Consider the following 18,791-nt stretch of genomic DNA (forward strand, 5'->3'; position numbering starts at 1 on the left):
TGCGCTGCTGCTCCCCCGGGGTCTGGCCTGACCCTAAACCCGGGCTTAGCCACGCCCCCTTCCCGTCCCGCCCCCTCTCCGGGCCAATCGGGACCGGCGGCCCGGGCGGGGCCGAAGTCGGGGCGGGGCCTCGCCCTCCCACTACCCACGGCGGCGCCTGCGGCTCCGGAAACGCGCCGCTGGGCTGCTAGGCTCAGCAGTGCGCTAGCTGCTCCGTGGCGCTTCCTGCCACGCGAGGCCTGGGCCTCGCCAGCGCTGCTCCGCCAAGGGCCGCGCGTCGGCCGCCGCCAGGCTAGGGTGAGCGTGCGGGCCTTAAGAGGATGTGCGCGGGGCCCGGGAGGGTGCGCGAGGCCAGGATGAGCGTGCGGGCCGCAAGAGGATGTGCTGGGGACCGCGGATGAATGTGCGGGGCCCGGGTGATCGTTTGGGCCCCGGGAGGATGTGCAGGGGGCGGCCCAGGAGAGTGTGCAGAACTGGGGTGAGTGTTCCAGAAAGTGTGCGGGGGCGGGGTGGGGGGCAGAAGGCGGCCAAGCCTTGTTGGGGAGGAGCGTTTGTGTTGCCTCGGGAAGCTGCTCTGCCCTGGGGCCAGCTGGAGAGGGGCACGGGTCCGAGATAGTGGGTATGAGGAGGCTGAAGGCCTTCCCGCGGCGGGCAGGGGGCGATGGTTAGGGGCGGGAATCGCTGGACATGCCGAGGCCTACGCTGCTTTGGGGGTGACACTAGGGGATGGGAACCGGCCACTATGAAAAGAGGGAGATCTCCCGCCCCAAGCGCGGAGAAGGCCGACTGGAAGAGGGCGTTGTGTGGGGGAGTGTGTGTTAAAGGGCTTTTCCCCCTATCTGGGGGAGAGGTTGAACAGCAGCCAGAGACGCTGTACTGGGGACAGTTCCTGCTGTACTGGGGACGGTTCCTGCAGGCGGAGTCCCTCTTTTCCTTTTAGGAAGGGGTCGAGCCTCCGCTTGGCAGGGAGGGTGAGGGGGTAGCCTAGAGCCCAAGGGCTGTGAGGGAGGGGGAGGGGCAGCCCTTGCTGGGTGAAAACGAGCCCAAGGCCCTGGATCTGAAAAGAGGTTTTTCTGTCGCCCTTCTCGGGCTACATCTGTCTCCAGTGCCCACCACCAAACTCCTTTGCTGCCTGATGCTGGGAGGGATTGGGGGTAGGAGGAAAAGGGGACGACAGAGGATGAGATGGCTGGATGGCCTCACCGACTCGATGGACGTGAGTTTGAGTGAACTCCGGGAGTTAGTGATGGACAGGGAGGCCTCGTGCTGCGATTCATGGGGGTCGCAAAGAGTCGGGCACGACTGAGCGACTGAACTGAACTGAACTGAACTAGTCTATATTTGGTTGATTAATTACACGTCTTTTTCCATCCTCCCTCACAACACAGTCGCCTGCGGCAGAAAGCCCATGGTCCCTTTCACCACCACCACCACCACCGCCTCCCACCCCCGCCACTGGCCCTGTTCCCAGAGGTCCCACCCTGTTCCAATTGACACCCTCCAGCCAGCGTTGGCCCAACCGGGGGCCATCAGCCCCCTCTAGACTCCTTGGTCAGTGAAATATTTCCTCTTCAACCTCAGACTTGACATTTTTCTTTTACCAAAGGATTTCAGATGGGCTTGCTAGAACAGCACTCCCTCTAGGTGCTAATGCTGCCTCATCCCATCCCCCATCCTCCCTCCCCAACTGGGCCTTTAAGTCGAAGCAGCTTGCACAGTACCTGGCGCAGTCCAATACATTCTCTCAAAATGTCTTAGGATCTGCATTTAGAATTCTATTGAACACTGATTTTCAGCCTTCTTTGGGTGAGAGACCCCTTAGCAAATCACTGCTGCTGCTGCTGCTGCTAAGTCACTTCAGCCGTGTCCAACTCTGTGCGACCCCATAGACGGCAGCCCACCAGGCTCCACTGTCCCTGGGATTCTCCAGGCAGGAACACTGGAGTGGGTTGCCATTTCCTTCTCCAGTGCATGAAAGTGAAAAGTGAAAGCGAAGTCACTCAGTCGTGTCTGACTCTTAGCGACTCCATGGACTGCAGCCTACCAGGCTCCTCCATCCATGGGATTTTCCAGGCAAGAGTACTGGAGTGGGGTGCCATTGCCTTCTCCTAGAAAATCACTAGAAAGTGTGAATTCCCTGCCCAGAAATCTGACAGTCAGCAGAGAGTGGCATCCCATTCAAGAGGCTCATGGGCCAGAAACCTGTCTGCTGAGTGCTGGAGGTGAGGAAGCCTCCAGATTCTAGATGGGCTCAATGTTAACAAGGCACAAGTCTGCATCCCAGTCTCCTGAGTGCTGGTTGAAAATGCAGATTTCTCGTCCCCACCTACACCTGCTACTCTGCCCCTTGAGTCATTAGCACACCCCAAGCCAAGGGTCTAACGCACCCATCTAGCTCTGGCCCTAATTTGCTTGGGCTCCACAACTGGCCCAGGGCCCCTTGGTATTTGCACAGCATCCCCCATCCCCATTTAGAATCATTCATATCCAGGACAGTGTAACTTAAATGAAGCTATACTTACAATTTATTTTCATTTTCAGTAAGATAGCATGCATTTTCTTGGGGAAATGGGAACATAAACCTTCCCTCAATTAAGTACAACAAACACTACAAAATCCCCTTCTGGTCCACCTTCTAGCTTTTTATAGAAGGCAAAGAAAATGGAAACGTAAACAGAGAGGGGCAGGTGCCCAGGCAGAGTAAGAGAGGAAAACTGGGGAAGACAGAGACAGATGCCTCCCACCCACGCACACAGAAAAAGGCACACACAGACACAAACATCCCGAGAGAAACAGACTTTCCTGGTGAGACACCCTCTCTGTTGGCCCTTTAGGATTCACTTCTAGTAGCAGTGCATGTGCACAGTACAAGGTGAGCCCAAATGGGCGTTGTAGCCACAGCCTGGCCCGACAGGTTGAGAGCTCAGGCCCTTGGCATCCCAGAATTGCCGGACTTGGGTGGATTGGTGTCTCAACAGTGTATTCAGTCTCACAGCCTGTCCTTTGAACACTTGTGACCCAAAAAGACATGTTCCAAGAAGGTGTGCCCAAGTTCTGTCTTCCCAAATTATTTTAGTCCAACAGGTAGGACTTTACCTGCCTGAGTAATCGCTCAGAATTTTTCTGAGACATGATGCCATCTCTGTATGTCTCTTTTGGGTAAGTCTGGATGTTTATAGACCAGGTCTGCTGGCCTTAAAGCTGGCCATGCTGTTAGAAGACCCCATGGGGATGCAAGGTGGTGAGAAGTATTATTTTGGTTCTGGAAGCACTTATATTTTTATATATGCCAGTGCTGTTGGGCGATCTTTGTCCAGATATAGTTCTATTGATCTGAGAGCACAACTCAAGGGAGAACAGACATCCAGCAAGGAGAATTGGGAATCCAGGTGATAAATAGGATGATTTAGGGTTAGGGTTAGGGTTAGTGATGGGAGAGGGAGCTGAAGGCACCTATCTGAATTAGATGATAGAAAGTGCAGTCTCTCATGTGATCTATAAATATTCCCTCTAGGGCATTTTTGCTGTGGCCCACAACTGAATTGAACACTGTGAGCCACCTGTTATCTTCTAGGGTATGGGGACATTCTGCTTCAGTCCTTATCTAGATGTTCCAAGGAGATCAGGTGCTTCTGGCACCTCTTTGAAGTTTCTGGAAGCTGCCAGTTCTAGTTTGCGTGGCTTTGCTCCCTCTCCCCTGCACCCATTGCCCAGAGAAGGCTGGCACCTGCTGAGGAGGCACCCTGGCTACTTGTGCCATGAAATCAGTCTACTGCTGATCTCTTAGGCTCAGAAGTGACCTTTCCTAGTAACCAGACACCCTCAGTAGGGGTCCCGAGCTCCAAAGTGACCAGAAGACACTAAAGTATTCCCTGCTTTTGTGACAAATGTTGGCTTTTGGCTCCATTAAATTCAGCTGTTAATTTCTGTTCTTTCAAATCAGGGTGAAATGATTGTTTTGGTTTTCAGTATTTCTGATTGGATACAGAAAATTGGATTTAAATAAGTTGGTTAAAATTTACATTGCCGTCTAAAGCACATATAAGGAACCTTTATTCACTGACATGAACTCTCAGGTTTTAGGAAGCATGATGTTTCAGAAATGTGTCTGTGAAGCAGCTGCAGAGTCTGTGGCACTTGGCTAGCTCCAGGGTAGAATCCACAGTCAACCTGATAGAGTCTTTATTCTCTGGGAGCATGGAGTTGTTAGACTACAACTAAAGATCTTGCTTAAAGAAGAAAGATAATATTGTTTATATTAAAAGGCCAAGATTTGTTTTCCCAAAGTCTTTCTACCAACTTCTCTTTCCTGGTTGGGCAAAGGAGTGCACTTATAAGATTTGGGTATGCTTGTCCATGGTGAGTGAAAGTGCCTCATGTTCAAGGTCAGGATCTCCCTGTGTATCTATTGAGTACATGACAATGGTTTTCATATTGTGCCTGGAATCGATTTGACCTTGATTTCACAAGGTCCACCTTTGGAAGGCAGTAGACACCTGTGTCATGGAGTCCAGCTTCTTTTCCAGATTAGTTCCACCATTTTAAAGTGGAGTGGTTGGGTGACATAGCTTCTGAATTATCAGATTGTTTTCAGGATTGATGATGATTCTATTTTTAACTGCAGTGGATCATTTTTAAATGATCTTCCTTTGTGTCTCGTAAATGTTTTCCCCAATATACCTGATTCATTATGTAGAGTTTAGCTTCCTTTTATGAAAGCAGGGCTCACTTTTCCCCTCCCATTTTTATAGACACCTTTGAAATGGCCTCTGTCTGTCACGGTCTCCATGTGTCCATAGTCTCTTGTCACTGTGGGTGGTGATCTGAAGTGCAGTTGGGTTAAGTCCCCTGGGCAAGCCTGGTACAGGAAGGGCCAGTCCTGTTGCTACACTGGAGAAGATAATTAACAATTCACTTGGGGGTTGTATCTCCAGGACTTCATGCCAATAAGTGAATACACTTTGGTAGGATCTGCTCAATTAAATGGGAACTTTTCAGGAGGACCTTTTCAATTAAGCATGGATGGCTTGGAAAAACTGTGAATGAAAGAATGATGTATGTATCTTTTGTGCATGGGACTGAAAGCAAGTCCCCTAAACCCATACATACCATTAGGCTTCAATGACACAGTAGCCTGGCCTTTGGACAAGGCCCAGTGTTAGGTATTACTTTGTGGCAGATTACTTCTCTCTCTTCTCTGGTGTGGCTCAAAATGCCTCAAATCTTGGGAGCTAGACCTTAGGCAATTTAGTTCACCCCTCAGATCCGTTTCTTCCTTCTCGGTAAAATGGAGGCAGTCACTCAGTTGTGTCTGACTCTTCACACATTTAAAGGAGAAGTATCTACGTGCTCAGCCACTTCAGTCATGTCCAATTCTTTCTGACCCCACAGACTGTAGCCCGCCAGGTCCTCTGTCCATGGGATTCTCCAGGCAAGAATACTGGAGTGGGTTGCCATGCCCTCCTCCAGGGGATCTTCCCGACCCAGGGATTGAACCTGCGTCTCATGCATTGATATGTGCATTCTTTACCAGTGCACCACTAGGGAAGCCTGTGAAGGGAGAAGCACAGTGCCAAATGCATAGTAGGTGCTCTGTTAATGAAAGTTATGTAACTCACCCCTCCCTCACAGGGTGTCACATGTCCACTGAGTGCTAAGAGCTACTGCCCCCTGAATGCTGGGGATTCAGGGTTGGCCAAGAAAGAGAAGGGCCCTGTCCTGTGAGAGGTGACATTTTCCCCAGGGAGAATCAGGTAAAAACAAGCAATTTCAGAGGGTAAGTTTTAGGTAGTGAAAAGTATTGTAAGTATGTGATGGAGCTGGAGAGCGAAGACATTTGGAGGAGGTGGCACTTGAGTGAGGCCCGAATTCTTCGAAGGAGCCACTTGAGGCAGGTTCAGAGGCTCTTGGGATTATTGCCTTGGTATATTTAGGACGGGATGAAAACTGAGTGTGTGGAAGGACTGACTGAGACGTATGGGTCTGGTGGGCTCAGCCAGGGCCTTGGAGTGGGTTAAGGCCTTAGGTCTCTGGCCTGAGGGTAGTCAGGCAAGGCTTGTAACAGACCATCTTGCTCAGAAGGTGAAGGTGAGATGTTTTCCTCTTCATTCCATTTGACAACAAAACCTCAATGTCAATAAGAAGTGAATTTTTTAGAATGAACTATGTAAATAATCAATGACCGGTTCATTTTGTATTGGAAGCCAAGGTCAAACCAAATATCAAATGTATGCCAGGAAGAAGGAAGCCCTGCCTAGGGGACAGTGGGTTACAGAAGGCTTGGCTGCTGGGCACCTAGGGCTTCTCTCACACACTGGGGAGTCATTTCAAGATGGAAGTAGAGTTTCTGTGGACTTTGGAGCCAAAGGAAGCCTTCCCTCACACCTGTCATATTGCTAATAGTTTGGGGGGATGATCCCAGGAATTCACAATCCCATGGACCTGCCTCTAAGCTTTCTGGGACTGCCCACGCATTCCTGCCAGCCCTGCTCTGTTGTGGCTTGCCTGTGTGGGCACCTCAGGACATTGCCCAGCTTCAAGGACTATTCCCTCTTGTCTTCTTGGCCTTGGCCCTGTCTTCTCATATGCTGAGCATCCTTCTTACCCAAAGTCTACTGAAATCTTTTAAAATTGTTGTTCCTTTCTGGTTACTAAAGAAATGCAGCTTGGTTACTAAACATTCATGACAGAAACAGAAACCTGAAGACCTTTCTAGACCTGGACTCTACCCCAGGGTGGTGCACATTGCAGTCTCGATGTGCTCATTAGCTGTGAGTCACTCTGTTTATTCCTTTTTTTCCTTAAAATGCAAATGTATACTGTTCTTTCCCCTTCCTCTACAGTCTGTGATTTTTTAATAAACAGCTACTGTCTGTCTATAATCTTCTTTGATGGAGGATTCAAATTTTTGTAATCTGCTGTGTATCATGCTGTATTGGCCACCTGTTGATTTTTTTTCCTTTTCATTTACTTATTTATCTTTTGTCCTATGTTTTTTTTCTTGTCCCTTACAACCTACTGATTTTATGCTTGAGCTCTCCAGTTTTCTTCCTGCTCTGAGTTCTAGGATTCTTCAGGAAGGTCTCCCTCTTGTTTTTATGACATTGGGATTACTGACACTCTTCATGTTGGTTATACTGTATTGTTTTCCATCCTTTTACTTTTAACCTATCTCTCTCTTTACATTTAAAGTCTTTAACTTTAAAATTTCTTGTAGACGTCAAGCACATACTTGAGTTTCTTTTTTAAAAAAATACAATCTGATAGTCTCTACAAATTAATTGGTGTGTGTTTAGTCCATTTATATTTAACTTAACTATCCATATGGTTGTGTTTACATTTGCCTCTTGCTGTTTGTTTCTGCTTGCCCTAACTGTTCTTTTTCATCTGTTTTTTTAACCTACTTTTGGATTATTTTTTTAGAATTGTATTTTATCTCCACTACTGCCGTGTATCAGAGGCTTGGAGGGCTTCCTAAAGCACAGTCTTAAATTTTATTTCTATATATCTTATAAACCCCAATTGTTGGTTTTGTTTAGTTGCTAAGTTGTGTCCAACTCTTTTGCAACCCCATAGATTGTAGCCTGCCAGGCTCCTCTGTCCATAGGATTTCCCAGGCAAGAATACTGGGGTGGATTGCCATTTCCTTCTCCAGGGGAATCCTCCCAACCCAGGGATCCTCCCAACCCAAGGATTGAACCTGCGTCTCCTGCTTTAGCAGGTGGATCGTTTACGACTGAGCCACCAGGGAAGCCCTATAAACTCCATACTACCTTACTATTTTTTTCTCTAAATGTTCAGCTTTCTCTTAAAGATGTAAAAGTGTTCTATATTTCAGCACATATTTACGTTCCTGGTGTTCTTCATTCCTTTGTGATCCAAGTTTCCATCTGGTACCATTTCCTTCACCTGAAGAATTTTCTTAAATACGTCTTGTGTGGATCTGCTGGTGACAGATTCTTTCAGCTTTTCTTTGTCTAAAAAAGCTTGTTTTTTGCCTTCATTTTTGAAGGATACTTTCCCTAAATATCAAATTCTTGGTTGACATGTTTTTTTTTTTCCCCTTTAGCACTTTAAAAATGTCATGAAGTTGTTTTCTGGCTTGCACATTTTCTGATAAGAAGTCAGCAGTTATTATCTTTGCTCCTTTGTATACAACATCTTTTATTCTCTGGCTACTTTAAGATTTTTTCTTTATCACTAGTTTTCAGCGATATGATTATGATGTGTCTTAGTGTACAAGTGTGGGGTTTTTTTCTGGTTTTGTTTTTTGTGTGTTTGTTTAGTCTTGCTAGGGGGTGATTGGGCTTCTTGGATATAGGTTTTATCCAATTTAGAAAATAATAAATTTTAACCATTATTTCTTCAATTATACTTTTATCCCCCCCTGCTTTTCCTCATCTTCTCAGATTCCAATTATATGTGTGTTAGACCACTTTTTGTTATCTCCAAGTCAATGAAACACTGTTAAATATTTTTTTCTTTCTGATCTTCATTTGGGAAAATTTTTATTGCTAGGTCTTCAGATTTCCTAATCCTTTGGGGCAGGGGGAGAAGGCTGCATCTAATCTGCTGTTAAGCACATCCAGTGAAATTTTCATTTTAAATGTTACAATTTTCACCTCAGTAAGTCCCATTCAGTTTTTGTTTTTATCATCCATTTCTTTCATTATGTTCCTGTTTTTCTTTAAATAGTTATACATTGTTAAACTAGCTGTTATCCTTGTCTGTCAGCGATCATTTCTGGGTGTTTCTATTTTCCTTTCCATGAGTCACATTTTTTCCCTGCTTCTTGGCATTTACTTAATTATTTATTGGATGTTGAACATTGTAGAGATTATGTTGTTGAATGTCTGGATTTTGTTGTTTCACTGTGAAAAGAGTTAGACTTTGTTTTTGGAGGTAGTTGCTTATGGAATAGTTTCATCCCTTCAAGCCCTATTTTTATGTTTTTCTAGAGCAGATCCAGGGTCACTCTGGCTCCAGGGATAAATCAGTCCTGCTACTAAAGCATGGCCTCTCTGATTCTCTACTGAATACCCCAGATGATCACTGAGAACTATACTCTGGTTGGTTGGACCCTGAATATCTCCCTACCTTTGTGTGTCTTAGGAATTATTCAACTTACAACTTCCTGGTCATTGTTTTCCTAGTCTTTGTGAGTTTTATTGTATGCATGCATGGCTTAGTGGTCAGGAAAGACTCAAGGGGAATCTTGTGCAGATTTTTTTGAGCTCTTTTTTCTGCATAGCTCCCTCGTTTCTGGAACTCTGCTTTGCCTTAGCTTCCCTGAATTCTGGTCTGTGTTGGTAATAAAGCCACCAAGCTCTGTTTGGTCCCCCTTTCCCTGTAATCTAAATCTGGAAATTGCCTCCGGAAGATATCTAGGACACTGATAAAGCTTATATTGTTTGTTTCTCTTCTCTCAAGGATCATCATCCTGTGCTGTCTGCTGTCCAATACTTAAACTGTTGATTCACATCTATTTTGTCCAGTTTTGTATTTATTTATAAGACATTAAATCTGTTCCTTGTTATTCCATCATGGCCAAAAGTGGAAGTCTCTGTCCATTCCTTTTAATATAACATCTAATTTTATGAAAAACTATTTCTGGAGTACCTGGGTTCTGTAATCCTTGAGCTAGTGTAAAAATGCTTTCTTTTCATTTAACTATGAACCAAATTGACTTGATAGCAGAACAGAAACTGGGTTCCTGTTTCTGTGAACTCACTGAAGTGGGCGGTCTGTGATGCAGACACACCTGTGGTGGGATCTGAAAGAAAAAGGCAACTTGCACATGTGGTTCAGATCTTTTATTTAGCAACTTAGTCTTTGAAGATATTTTTTTTTGAGGTGTCTTTTTCCAGCTATTGTTCAACTTTTCATTTTGTCAAATATATCACAGAAATGTTCTTCTCTGCAAGCTGTCACCTGATGAATTGTTTCGGTGTGGTGGAGTATGGACTTTTGAGGGCCTTACTGCTAGTCAGGAAGCCCTTGCTCCTGTTCCCTTCCCTTTAGTAGCCCATTCTGTTTCTTTGTTGCCCCTACAAAGTTGAAAAAGATCTCTCACTTCCCAGTTATTTGTTCTGATGTTCTTTTGGGGAACACTGCCTTCCTGTGCAGTGTGAGCATGAAACTCTCCAAGGCCTACTGCTAGGAGGCCTATGGCCGACCTGTCTCTGAGAGCCAATATTCCTGCCACTGACTTTCAGTCTGAGTTTGTCTTCTCTCTGTGCCTGGGCTAACATTCATTTGTCTTGTCTGGATTCTCTCTGGGCTGCCTGTATCAGTTCTCTGCCAGCCCAGTTTCCCCACTATTTGGGATATGTTTTCTTAGTATGTCCATGTTCTAGTTTGTCAGTCAACCTCTGTGCAAGAGAAGACTCAAGATTTAAAACAAGTGAAAAGGAAATCACCAGTCTCATCCCACGGGACCCAGAGGCAGGGCTGCTGTCACTCGTGGCTCTTTCCACTTTCATTAGCTCCCCCTGATACCCAGGGTCTGGCCCTTACCCAAGAAGTCAAGTCCTGCCCAAGTCCTTACCATTCCTGGGAAACCAAGTCCTGGCAATGCCCCCTTGGAGTGCTTGAGGCTCAGATGAGCTGTGCTTCCCTCAGCCTAGCTTGGGAATCTGTCCCTGCTTCCTGATTCTAGTATTGGTCTCTGCTTCTTTCCCCAGCATAACACACAACTGGGCCTGAACCCCAGCTGCTATCTTTCCTCCCTCTTTCTGCTTCTCTCCCCAGAGTCTGCCAAGGAATTGATACCTGCTGGGTTTGTAATTTCCATCATCCCAGTTGGGGAGCTGAGTTTCAGTACCCGAAAGTGATTGAGCTAACGTCCCTTGGGAAGACAATGGGAGCCAGGGCCACAGCCCAGGTCTCCTGGCACATGGTCAGGTTCTCTTTCTAGGACTTCTTGAGGCTTATACTTAGATTTCCATGTTCGCATGTATACTCACTCTAGACTCTCACCTCTCATCCCTGGGGTTACTGACATTGCCCTTGCCTCATTCTAGAATGGATGGAAAGACAGATTGTTCCTGGGAATTCTTTCAGGATTCAGTGACGTTTGGTAATGTGGCACAATACCTCATCAAACGGAGTGATTGAAGCTGGACCCTGAGCAGAGGACCTCAGCATATTGAAGAAACGTGATATCTGTGGGTAAGGATGACCCCAGCCCTTCCACAAGATTTGCCACCAGCTTCGTGGTCCTACGGAGCTGGGAGTGGGATAAGGGGGCACCTGACAGTCTAGTCCCACACAGGCCCAACTTCCAGCTTATGCTCCCTGGGAATAGGCTGTAAGGAAATACAGAGGGTCTGCTACACACAACCTGTCAAAGTAGCGGGTATCCCTCCCAACTCATAACGGCTTATAAAGAAGTTAGAACAAACTGGCCACCATAATGAAATACTTTTTTAACCCACAAATTATGTAAATTGTATGGGAACTTTATTGTAGTTTACTGTTGTTTTTTTTTTATTTTATTTTATTTTTAAACTTTACATAATTGTATTAGTTTTGCCAAATATCATAATGAATCCACCACAGGTATATATGTGTTGAGAGAGGCTGACATGGCAAGCTCCTTAGCACCACAAGGGGCTGCATGTGTGAGGTGGGGAGGCTTCTTAGGAGGAGAGACTGCCAAGGATCAGCTTTGATAGTTATGGAAGGACCCCAAGTTCAGTGTGCAGACCTTAAAGAGAGTGGACAGGGGAAAGGGAGGATCCACCCCCCAGGAAGACGACCTGGTGCTCTATGTGGATAGACCCAGAGCTTGCTTCATCCAGCCCCTGGAAGGAGCTGACCATTGGGAAAGGCATTTGATATTAATGGATGACTTGCCTAAGGGAACAGCCACTCCAGCCTTTGAGGATTGAAAGCTTCCCCTTCAAAGGCCCCAACCTGATATCATCTCTGGCTGCTGCTACTGCCTGTTTCTTTTTCCATGAGAAGGAGTTCCTGTTTTGACCCTCACCTTGGTCTCTCACCTGGAGCAAGTCAGAGCCATCCCCTAACGTGGATTGAGCTAAACATTCAGGTGAGTAAAAAAATTGAAGAAATGTCAGGGCATCATGGGGGAGGCCCAGCTGAAGCTTTGGGGAGGAAGCCACATGTTTGGGGTGTGGCTTGATCCTCAGTCACCTTGAGAGGGAGCTTCCAGCAACCAGGCCCTTATGCCCTTTCTGTCTACTGTCCTTATTTCTGGTTGGTGACCTCCTGCCAACTGGTCAGCAGCTGTCTCTGGAGCAAAGTGATTGTTGACACTCACTCGTTTTGCTGTGATTATTCCTTCCTCCTCTTGAGACTGCAGTGTCTTATGGTTTTCATTTCAGAAAGCATCTGGGCAACCCAACAGCCAATGATGGATGAAAATGCACAGTCACAGGAGATGGCTTCCACAAGCTCCCCGAGGGCCAGTGAGCCCAGCCCTGAGGTCAAACAGAATGGGGACTCGGGGGGGAAGGGAGGAAGCCCCCAGAATTTGCCTGTAGAGCATCACTTTGCATGTAAAGAGTGTGGGGATACCTTTCGGCTTAAGGTCCTCCTGGTGCAGCACCAGCGAATTCACAGTGAGAAGAAGGGCTGGGAGTGCAGCGATTGCGGGCAGGTCTTTCATGGGGTGACTGAGTTAAATGAGCACAGGAAGAGCCATGTGGCTGCAGAGCCCCAGCCGGGCCCCAGCTGGGTTCTCGACGGGGCCGTGGAGAATAGGGAGCAAATGGAAAAGGAGGCAAAACCCTTCGAGTGTGAAGAATGCGGGAAAAGGTTCAAGAAGAATGCGGGCCTCAGTCAGCATCTGCGCGTCCACAGCCGAGAGAAGCCCTTTGACTGTGAGGAATGCGGCCGCTCCTTCAAGGTAAATACCCACCTCTTCCGCCATCAGAAGCTGCACACTTCAGAGAAGCCCTTCGCCTGTAAGACATGTAGCAGGGATTTCCTGGATCGCCAGGAACTTCTCAAGCACCAGCGGATACACACCGGCCACCTGCCCTTCGACTGTGACGACTGCGGCAAGTCCTTCCGAGGAGTCAATGGCCTGGCCGAGCACCAGCGCATCCACAGCGGAGCAAAGCCCTACGGTTGCCCCCACTGTGGCAAGCTCTTCCGGAGGAGCTCGGAGCTCACCAAGCATCGGCGGATCCACACTGGCGAGAAGCCGTACGAGTGTGGCCAGTGCGGCAAAGCCTTCAGGCAGAGCTCCAGCCTCCTAGAGCACCAGCGCATCCACACTGGGGAGCGGCCTTACGCCTGTGGCGACTGTGGCAAGGCCTTCCGGGGGCCTTCTGACCTGATCAAACACCGGCGCATCCATAGCGGACTGAAACCCTATGAATGCGACAAATGCGGGAAGGCCTTCCGCCGGAGCTCCGGCCTGAGTCGCCATCGGAGGACCCACAGTGGAACAAGACGCTGTGAGTGCAGCGAGTGTGGCCGCGTGTTCAAGAGGCGGTCGGCACTGCAGAAGCATCAGCCAACCCACCACGAGTAGGCGAGGCTCACAGCCCCACAGCTGGCAGCGGATTCCCGCTGGGGCCAGGTCCCTAGAGGGGGAGGGCAGAGTCAAAGGAGATGAACAGTTTTGTAATGCTTATATATTTTCTCTTCAGAAAGGTTGAAATCAATTTATACTACCACCAGCAATTTATAAAGTGTCTATGTTTCCCATTTTGCCTATCGAGAGTAGCTTTTACCATTTTGATTGATTTTGGCTGGTTCAACTGGCCTTGAGTACCTTCAAGGTATTTAAACCCACAGGTCTTGAATCGGAGGATGAGAGAAGAGAAATCTGGATGTGGGAAGTGGAGCTGGATGGAGATGCTTGTTTTCCTCCAAGCTCCCCCTTCAGGGAAAGGGAGACCCAGAGCTATTCAATGACAGCATCTGTAGATTGTGAATCCCGACTTTCCCTAACAGAGCAATCACCCCAAAGTTTTTGGCCTACTTGAATTTATAAATTTTTAGGGTTGTAAATAGAATAATCAAATGTCTTATAATATTTAATTTATTAATTTAGTTATGCATACCTATTATAAATCACATGTTATATATAATATATTAATTTAGAAAGTATTCCTTTTTTGCCTGACTCTGCTCCATGAGATCATTTTATTCTAATTCTTCCTATGCATTTCTAACCACACTATCTTCACCAACCTCAGAGCCCCTTTGGAGTCATTATTTTCAAAGCCCATCCAGTGGCTTCCATCTGTATGAGCTGTGTGCCACGTAGCACTGTGACAATCCCTGCACAAGGCTCTCACTAGAAATCACCTCCCACAAGCCATAAGTACCTGTTCACGTAACATTAGAATGATGGTTGTCCTTTTTTAATTTGTCCTATAGTTCTACAATGCACCCACTTAAGGTGTTCCTTTTTAAATGAACTTTAAAAGGCTTTTTTAAAGCATTAAAAACTTGTCATTGTGAGCTCATACTCTTAAGAAGAAGTACTGAATCTGAGTTACATTTCTTTTGTATCCTTTTTTCTTAAACCAATTCAACCTGGTGACTTCCATGCATATCCAAAACTAGCATCGACTGGAGTTTATTTCAGGCTAATGGGTCTCATCCTCAAGCAGGACTATTAAAATCAAGTATTTGAGAGAAGATCAACATGATAACAATGACATCCCAAGGACTTAAGCATAAGGTGATGCCTCCTTTTGGGGAACAATAGCCTCTCCTGATATGGGGCCTAGATGGTACTTCTCCAATCCTCCATTTCCACCTCTATAAAACGAGGATGATCACAGGACTACCTCTTAAGGTTATCGCAAGGACCGAGATGCCTCACCTGGCACAGAGGTACACACTCAGTGAAGTCATCTGCCATCACCTCCATGGTTATTGCTGTTGTTCTGTGACTCACTGGTATCTGAACTGGGGATAGACCCAGGGCTCCTGACTCCTAGTCTCATCTTCTTTCTCTCACATGATGGCTTAAAATACTGTTTCCGTTTGCTCGCATGCAGATCGTATGTGCATCTCCTTTGACCAGTTATCAAGTTATCTTTGAATATATTGACATTATACAGCAGTTCTTTCTATATCAATTGTGATGATTTCTTTGCCAGTTTTATTGCTTTGCTCTTTGTAGCAGTTTTATTACATTTTTGTTTTGCAAGCTTTTGATTTTTACATATCCAAGCGTTCATTGTTGTCAGTTAAATTGTAACTTCCATTGCTTCAGTAGTTAGAGATGATAATATTCTCTTCTAGATATTGAATTACAAATGAAAAGTTGAAAGTCCTGCCCCACCAGAAGGTGGATGTCCAGGTGGGCAGGCTGGATGGAAATGGGCCAGAGATGCAGGCTCACTCCTCATCCAAGATGAAGACTCTGCACATATGTGGGCAGTACTTGACTATCCAACCTGGCCACCCAGGCACTCAAGAGGAATTTCCATCTTGGATTGGCCAGAACACTCTTGACTGTTCCTCAGCATAGCCCTGGCCTCAGCAGTGGGGCGGGACCTCACTTATGGGTCAGGATCAATGGGACGGTCCAAACTTGGTCTTGGCAGCAGCTGGCCAAACTTCCAGCTCCTGGGAGCCTTGGCCATGGCTCGGCGTGGATTCAGTGCCTGAGCAGCAGATCCACCCAACAGACATCTCAAACACGAAGACTCAACCGACTGATGGCTGTCACGTGGATGGTATCCTCTTCCTAGAGAGTGATTCTGGAACTAGAAAGAGGTCAGCAGTTTGGTGGCTTCCACTTTTGATGACTAGGAGGAAATTCACCTGTCTGTTCTGATGTCACCTCCTGCGTCCACATCTGTGAGGGGGTGACAGAACAAAGGCTTGGAGACAACCCTGCCCCTCTGATGGCTACACCAGGCCCGGGCTGTGACTTGCCACAGCCTTGCCCAAGAGGGGCAGTTAAAACAAGGGTTCAGAGGGCAATGATGCCCTTTTGACGACAGCCCATGTGGCATAGAAATAGAAATTGGTCATCCTGGAACTGGGCTCTCACTTTCAGCAGCCTCCCCCAGGAGGAACAGCAGCAAGGGCTAGCCAAGAACCTGGCCCCTGTAGCGTGACTTCTCAGCAGCTGTGCCTGGGGTAGAGGGGGAGCTTGAGAGCCTGCCAAGGAAGGGCACTCTTCTGACAGGCCCACCGGGGCTGGGAAGCAGGGTCCCACAGTGACCCTTGTGACCTTAGCCAGAGGTACTCTGGAATGGCTCCCCCAGGTCACACCAGTGGCTCTCTGCAACATCTCCATCCTGACCCCCGGGGCTGGAGAAAAGCTGACAGCTCTTGTTACATAGCGATTCTTTCTGCTAGGGGGCCTCAGTTCTTGCAGTAGGTGTAAATCTATGTCTGAAATCACTACTTCCTGTCTCATCAGTTTTCTCTTTTCAAGCTATTAATGACGTATTTGCTGCAACTGTCATTTGGTAACGAATGTTGGCATCCATAGGGGCAAGTCTGGCATTGCAACCTGAAAGTAGCCTGCCATGTCTTGCCTGGGTTTTAGGAAGGATCTAGATGCAGTATTAACTCAGAACTTAGTATCGTCGACACCACTCCACTTGTCCCCAGCCAGGACCTGGCACCTTGGCACCTTGGCACCTTGTCATGCCCTCCTTTCCTTTGTTCCATTCTCAGTTCTATGATTTTCTCTTGAACAGACTGTCCGCCGGAGTGAACACATCTTTTCTGTCACTGTGTTTGCGGGTGAAGTCCATGCTCTCTCTGTGGCTTTAACGTGTGTCCTGTAGTCGCACCGAGTTCAGTGTTTGCCTCGGGTCCCTGGGGGAGGGGGTGGATTTCCTTGGACTCTCTAGGTCTACTGCTACATCAGATGCAAAATGTGATCAGACTTGCTGTCGTGTGTGCTTGTCTATGCATTTATGTATCTACCTCATTTCATTTTTCTTTCTAATCACATGTATTCCTTTTGCAAGGCAAATGGAGAGCAGGTTGATTATGTAGAATGCCAGCTGTCCTTCAAAATGGGTCCTTTTCTTATATTCTGAAAAAAAAAACCTTCCATCACTTTTATTAAAGTTTTGAATACTTGCTGAAATTTTCAGAAGAAAGTAACTGTTTACCACTTCTGCTGCTTAATAAGATGAACTGTGTGGATTAGTTGTGTCATACCCACTCTCCAGTTTCCAAAATGAGCCCCACTCTGTCCTGGTGGGCATCTCTGTCATGTGGGGTTGCATTCCGCATTCCCGGGGCTGTGCCCTGTTGTCTGTTATGTGACCTCCACCCCGTCAAGGTCATGTTCATTCAACCAGAACTGAACACTTGACTCACAGGCAGTAATTGGTCGACAGAGCTGGAGACATGGACCAGATCTTTAGGGTTCTCTGTGAAGTATAAATAAGAAAACAGAGAAGTTTCTAGTTTGTGCTGGAAGGAAGAGGGAGCCACCTGGGATTTAGGGGAGTTGCCCTGATGGGCAGCACCAGCTTGAAGATCTATGGACTCCTGCTGGGCACCCTCAGAGAGGCCTTGACCCCAGCACTGCAAGGGAGCCTGGCAGTTCCCTTCTGGGATCTCTGGCGACTGCCCTGGTCCACTTGTGTCCCTGCCGTAGACCCCCTTGACCTGAGCCAGCTTGAGTAGGCCTCTGCTTTTTACAGTCTGTCAAGAGCAATTGCATTTCCCCATTTGTCCACTTCCTGAGAAGAATCACATGGTTGGCTTTCCTCATGTCCTACCCAGGCCTTGTCCCCAGACCAAGCCCCACCTGACTGTTCTAAACACCTCTTTTCAATGTGGTATTCTGTTTGCTAACATGGATACAAATCTATGCCTCCCAGTCTCAGTGAGTTTGACCAATGATTTTTCTGTCTGGGCATTGTTCTTTCCTGACCCCATGTTTACCCCAGGAAATGAGTTAAGTCACTGCTCACCCTATTCTTGATTTTGGAAGTGTCTAGTTACTTCCAGCTACTTTCCAACTGTCATATTGGGAAACTGATAACTTCTGGATAACTAATATACTTACAATGTGTAGTTCTCATTGCATCTGTTCGGGTGGTTATTTTCTAAAGTAGAAATGGTCTCTTTAAACAAACATGGCCTTCAGTGTTACTTGCAGATCTGAGAACCGTTATGCCCTGCCCCAGTTCATGTTTTGGTTGTTGGCTCTTTTTTCTCATTCTTCCCCAGTCTCCTTAACTTGTCTGTTTTACAGCAGTTACTATAATCAGCCTTGCACTAGCGCTTTGCTCTCCCCCCCCTCCCCAACCCGTTAGATTGTGAGCTCTTAGAAGACAGGGGTGGCCCTTCTTGTCTGATTCCCCTTCCAGATCTAGCACAGTGCCTTGCATTGAGTAGATTTCAATAAATATATGTTAAATGGCATTGGTTGTCCTTGACTTATTTCGTCAAAGCTTGGTTTATCAGTTCTTCCATTTTTTCTCCACATCCTGGACTTCCAGCCCCTGTCTTGCCTCGCCCCATGCCCTGCAACTGCCTGCTGGATGCCTAGAGGAGAAGCGGGGTTCCCTGGAGACAGAGAGTTGGTCTTCCTGGAAGTTCGAGCTGTCCCTTGGCAGAAGGGGCCTGTCATTCAGCCAGGTGCCTCCCTTCACCATAGCTGAGGTTCTCCCCTGGGTCTAAATTCCAGGTGGAAGTGGAAGACCAGCTTTCCCCTTAGCTTCTCCAGCTAGGAATCAGAAGTGGGGTGACAGAAGGGGCTTCTGAGACTTAAGAATTGTCCAGCCTCTGTGGGCTGCATAGGAGCAGGAGCAGGGAGGTCAGTCTTCTTGGTGGTCAGTGGCTGGCCCCGTCTGTAGTGTCTGTTGCCTCAGAAA

General features: G+C 47.2%; 1 protein-coding gene across 8 annotated transcripts; it reads left to right on the plus strand.

The window, feature by feature from the left end:
- The first annotated feature begins 143 nt into the window (after positions 1-143).
- Positions 144-18,339, plus strand: ZNF275 (zinc finger protein 275). Of its 8 annotated transcripts, none has more exons than XM_019956132.2 (4): positions 144-297; positions 11,022-11,169; positions 11,780-12,052; positions 12,348-18,339. In XM_019956132.2, exon 4 carries the CDS (start codon positions 12,374-12,376, stop codon positions 13,502-13,504), a length of 1,131 nt encoding a protein of 376 aa, XP_019811691.2. In that variant the 5' UTR covers positions 144-297; positions 11,022-11,169; positions 11,780-12,052; positions 12,348-12,373; the 3' UTR covers positions 13,505-18,339. The 8 variants fall into 8 exon arrangements, with proteins under 8 accessions (XP_019811691.2, XP_070640640.1, XP_070640641.1 ...); XM_070784539.1 differs by having other exon boundaries at positions 11,862-12,052; XM_070784540.1 differs by having other exon boundaries at positions 11,869-12,052.
- The last annotated feature ends 452 nt before the right edge of the window (positions 18,340-18,791 follow it).

This window comes from Bos indicus, chromosome X, assembly GCF_029378745.1.
Source record: "Bos indicus isolate NIAB-ARS_2022 breed Sahiwal x Tharparkar chromosome X, NIAB-ARS_B.indTharparkar_mat_pri_1.0, whole genome shotgun sequence".
Taxonomy (NCBI): Eukaryota; Metazoa; Chordata; class Mammalia; order Artiodactyla; family Bovidae; genus Bos; species Bos indicus.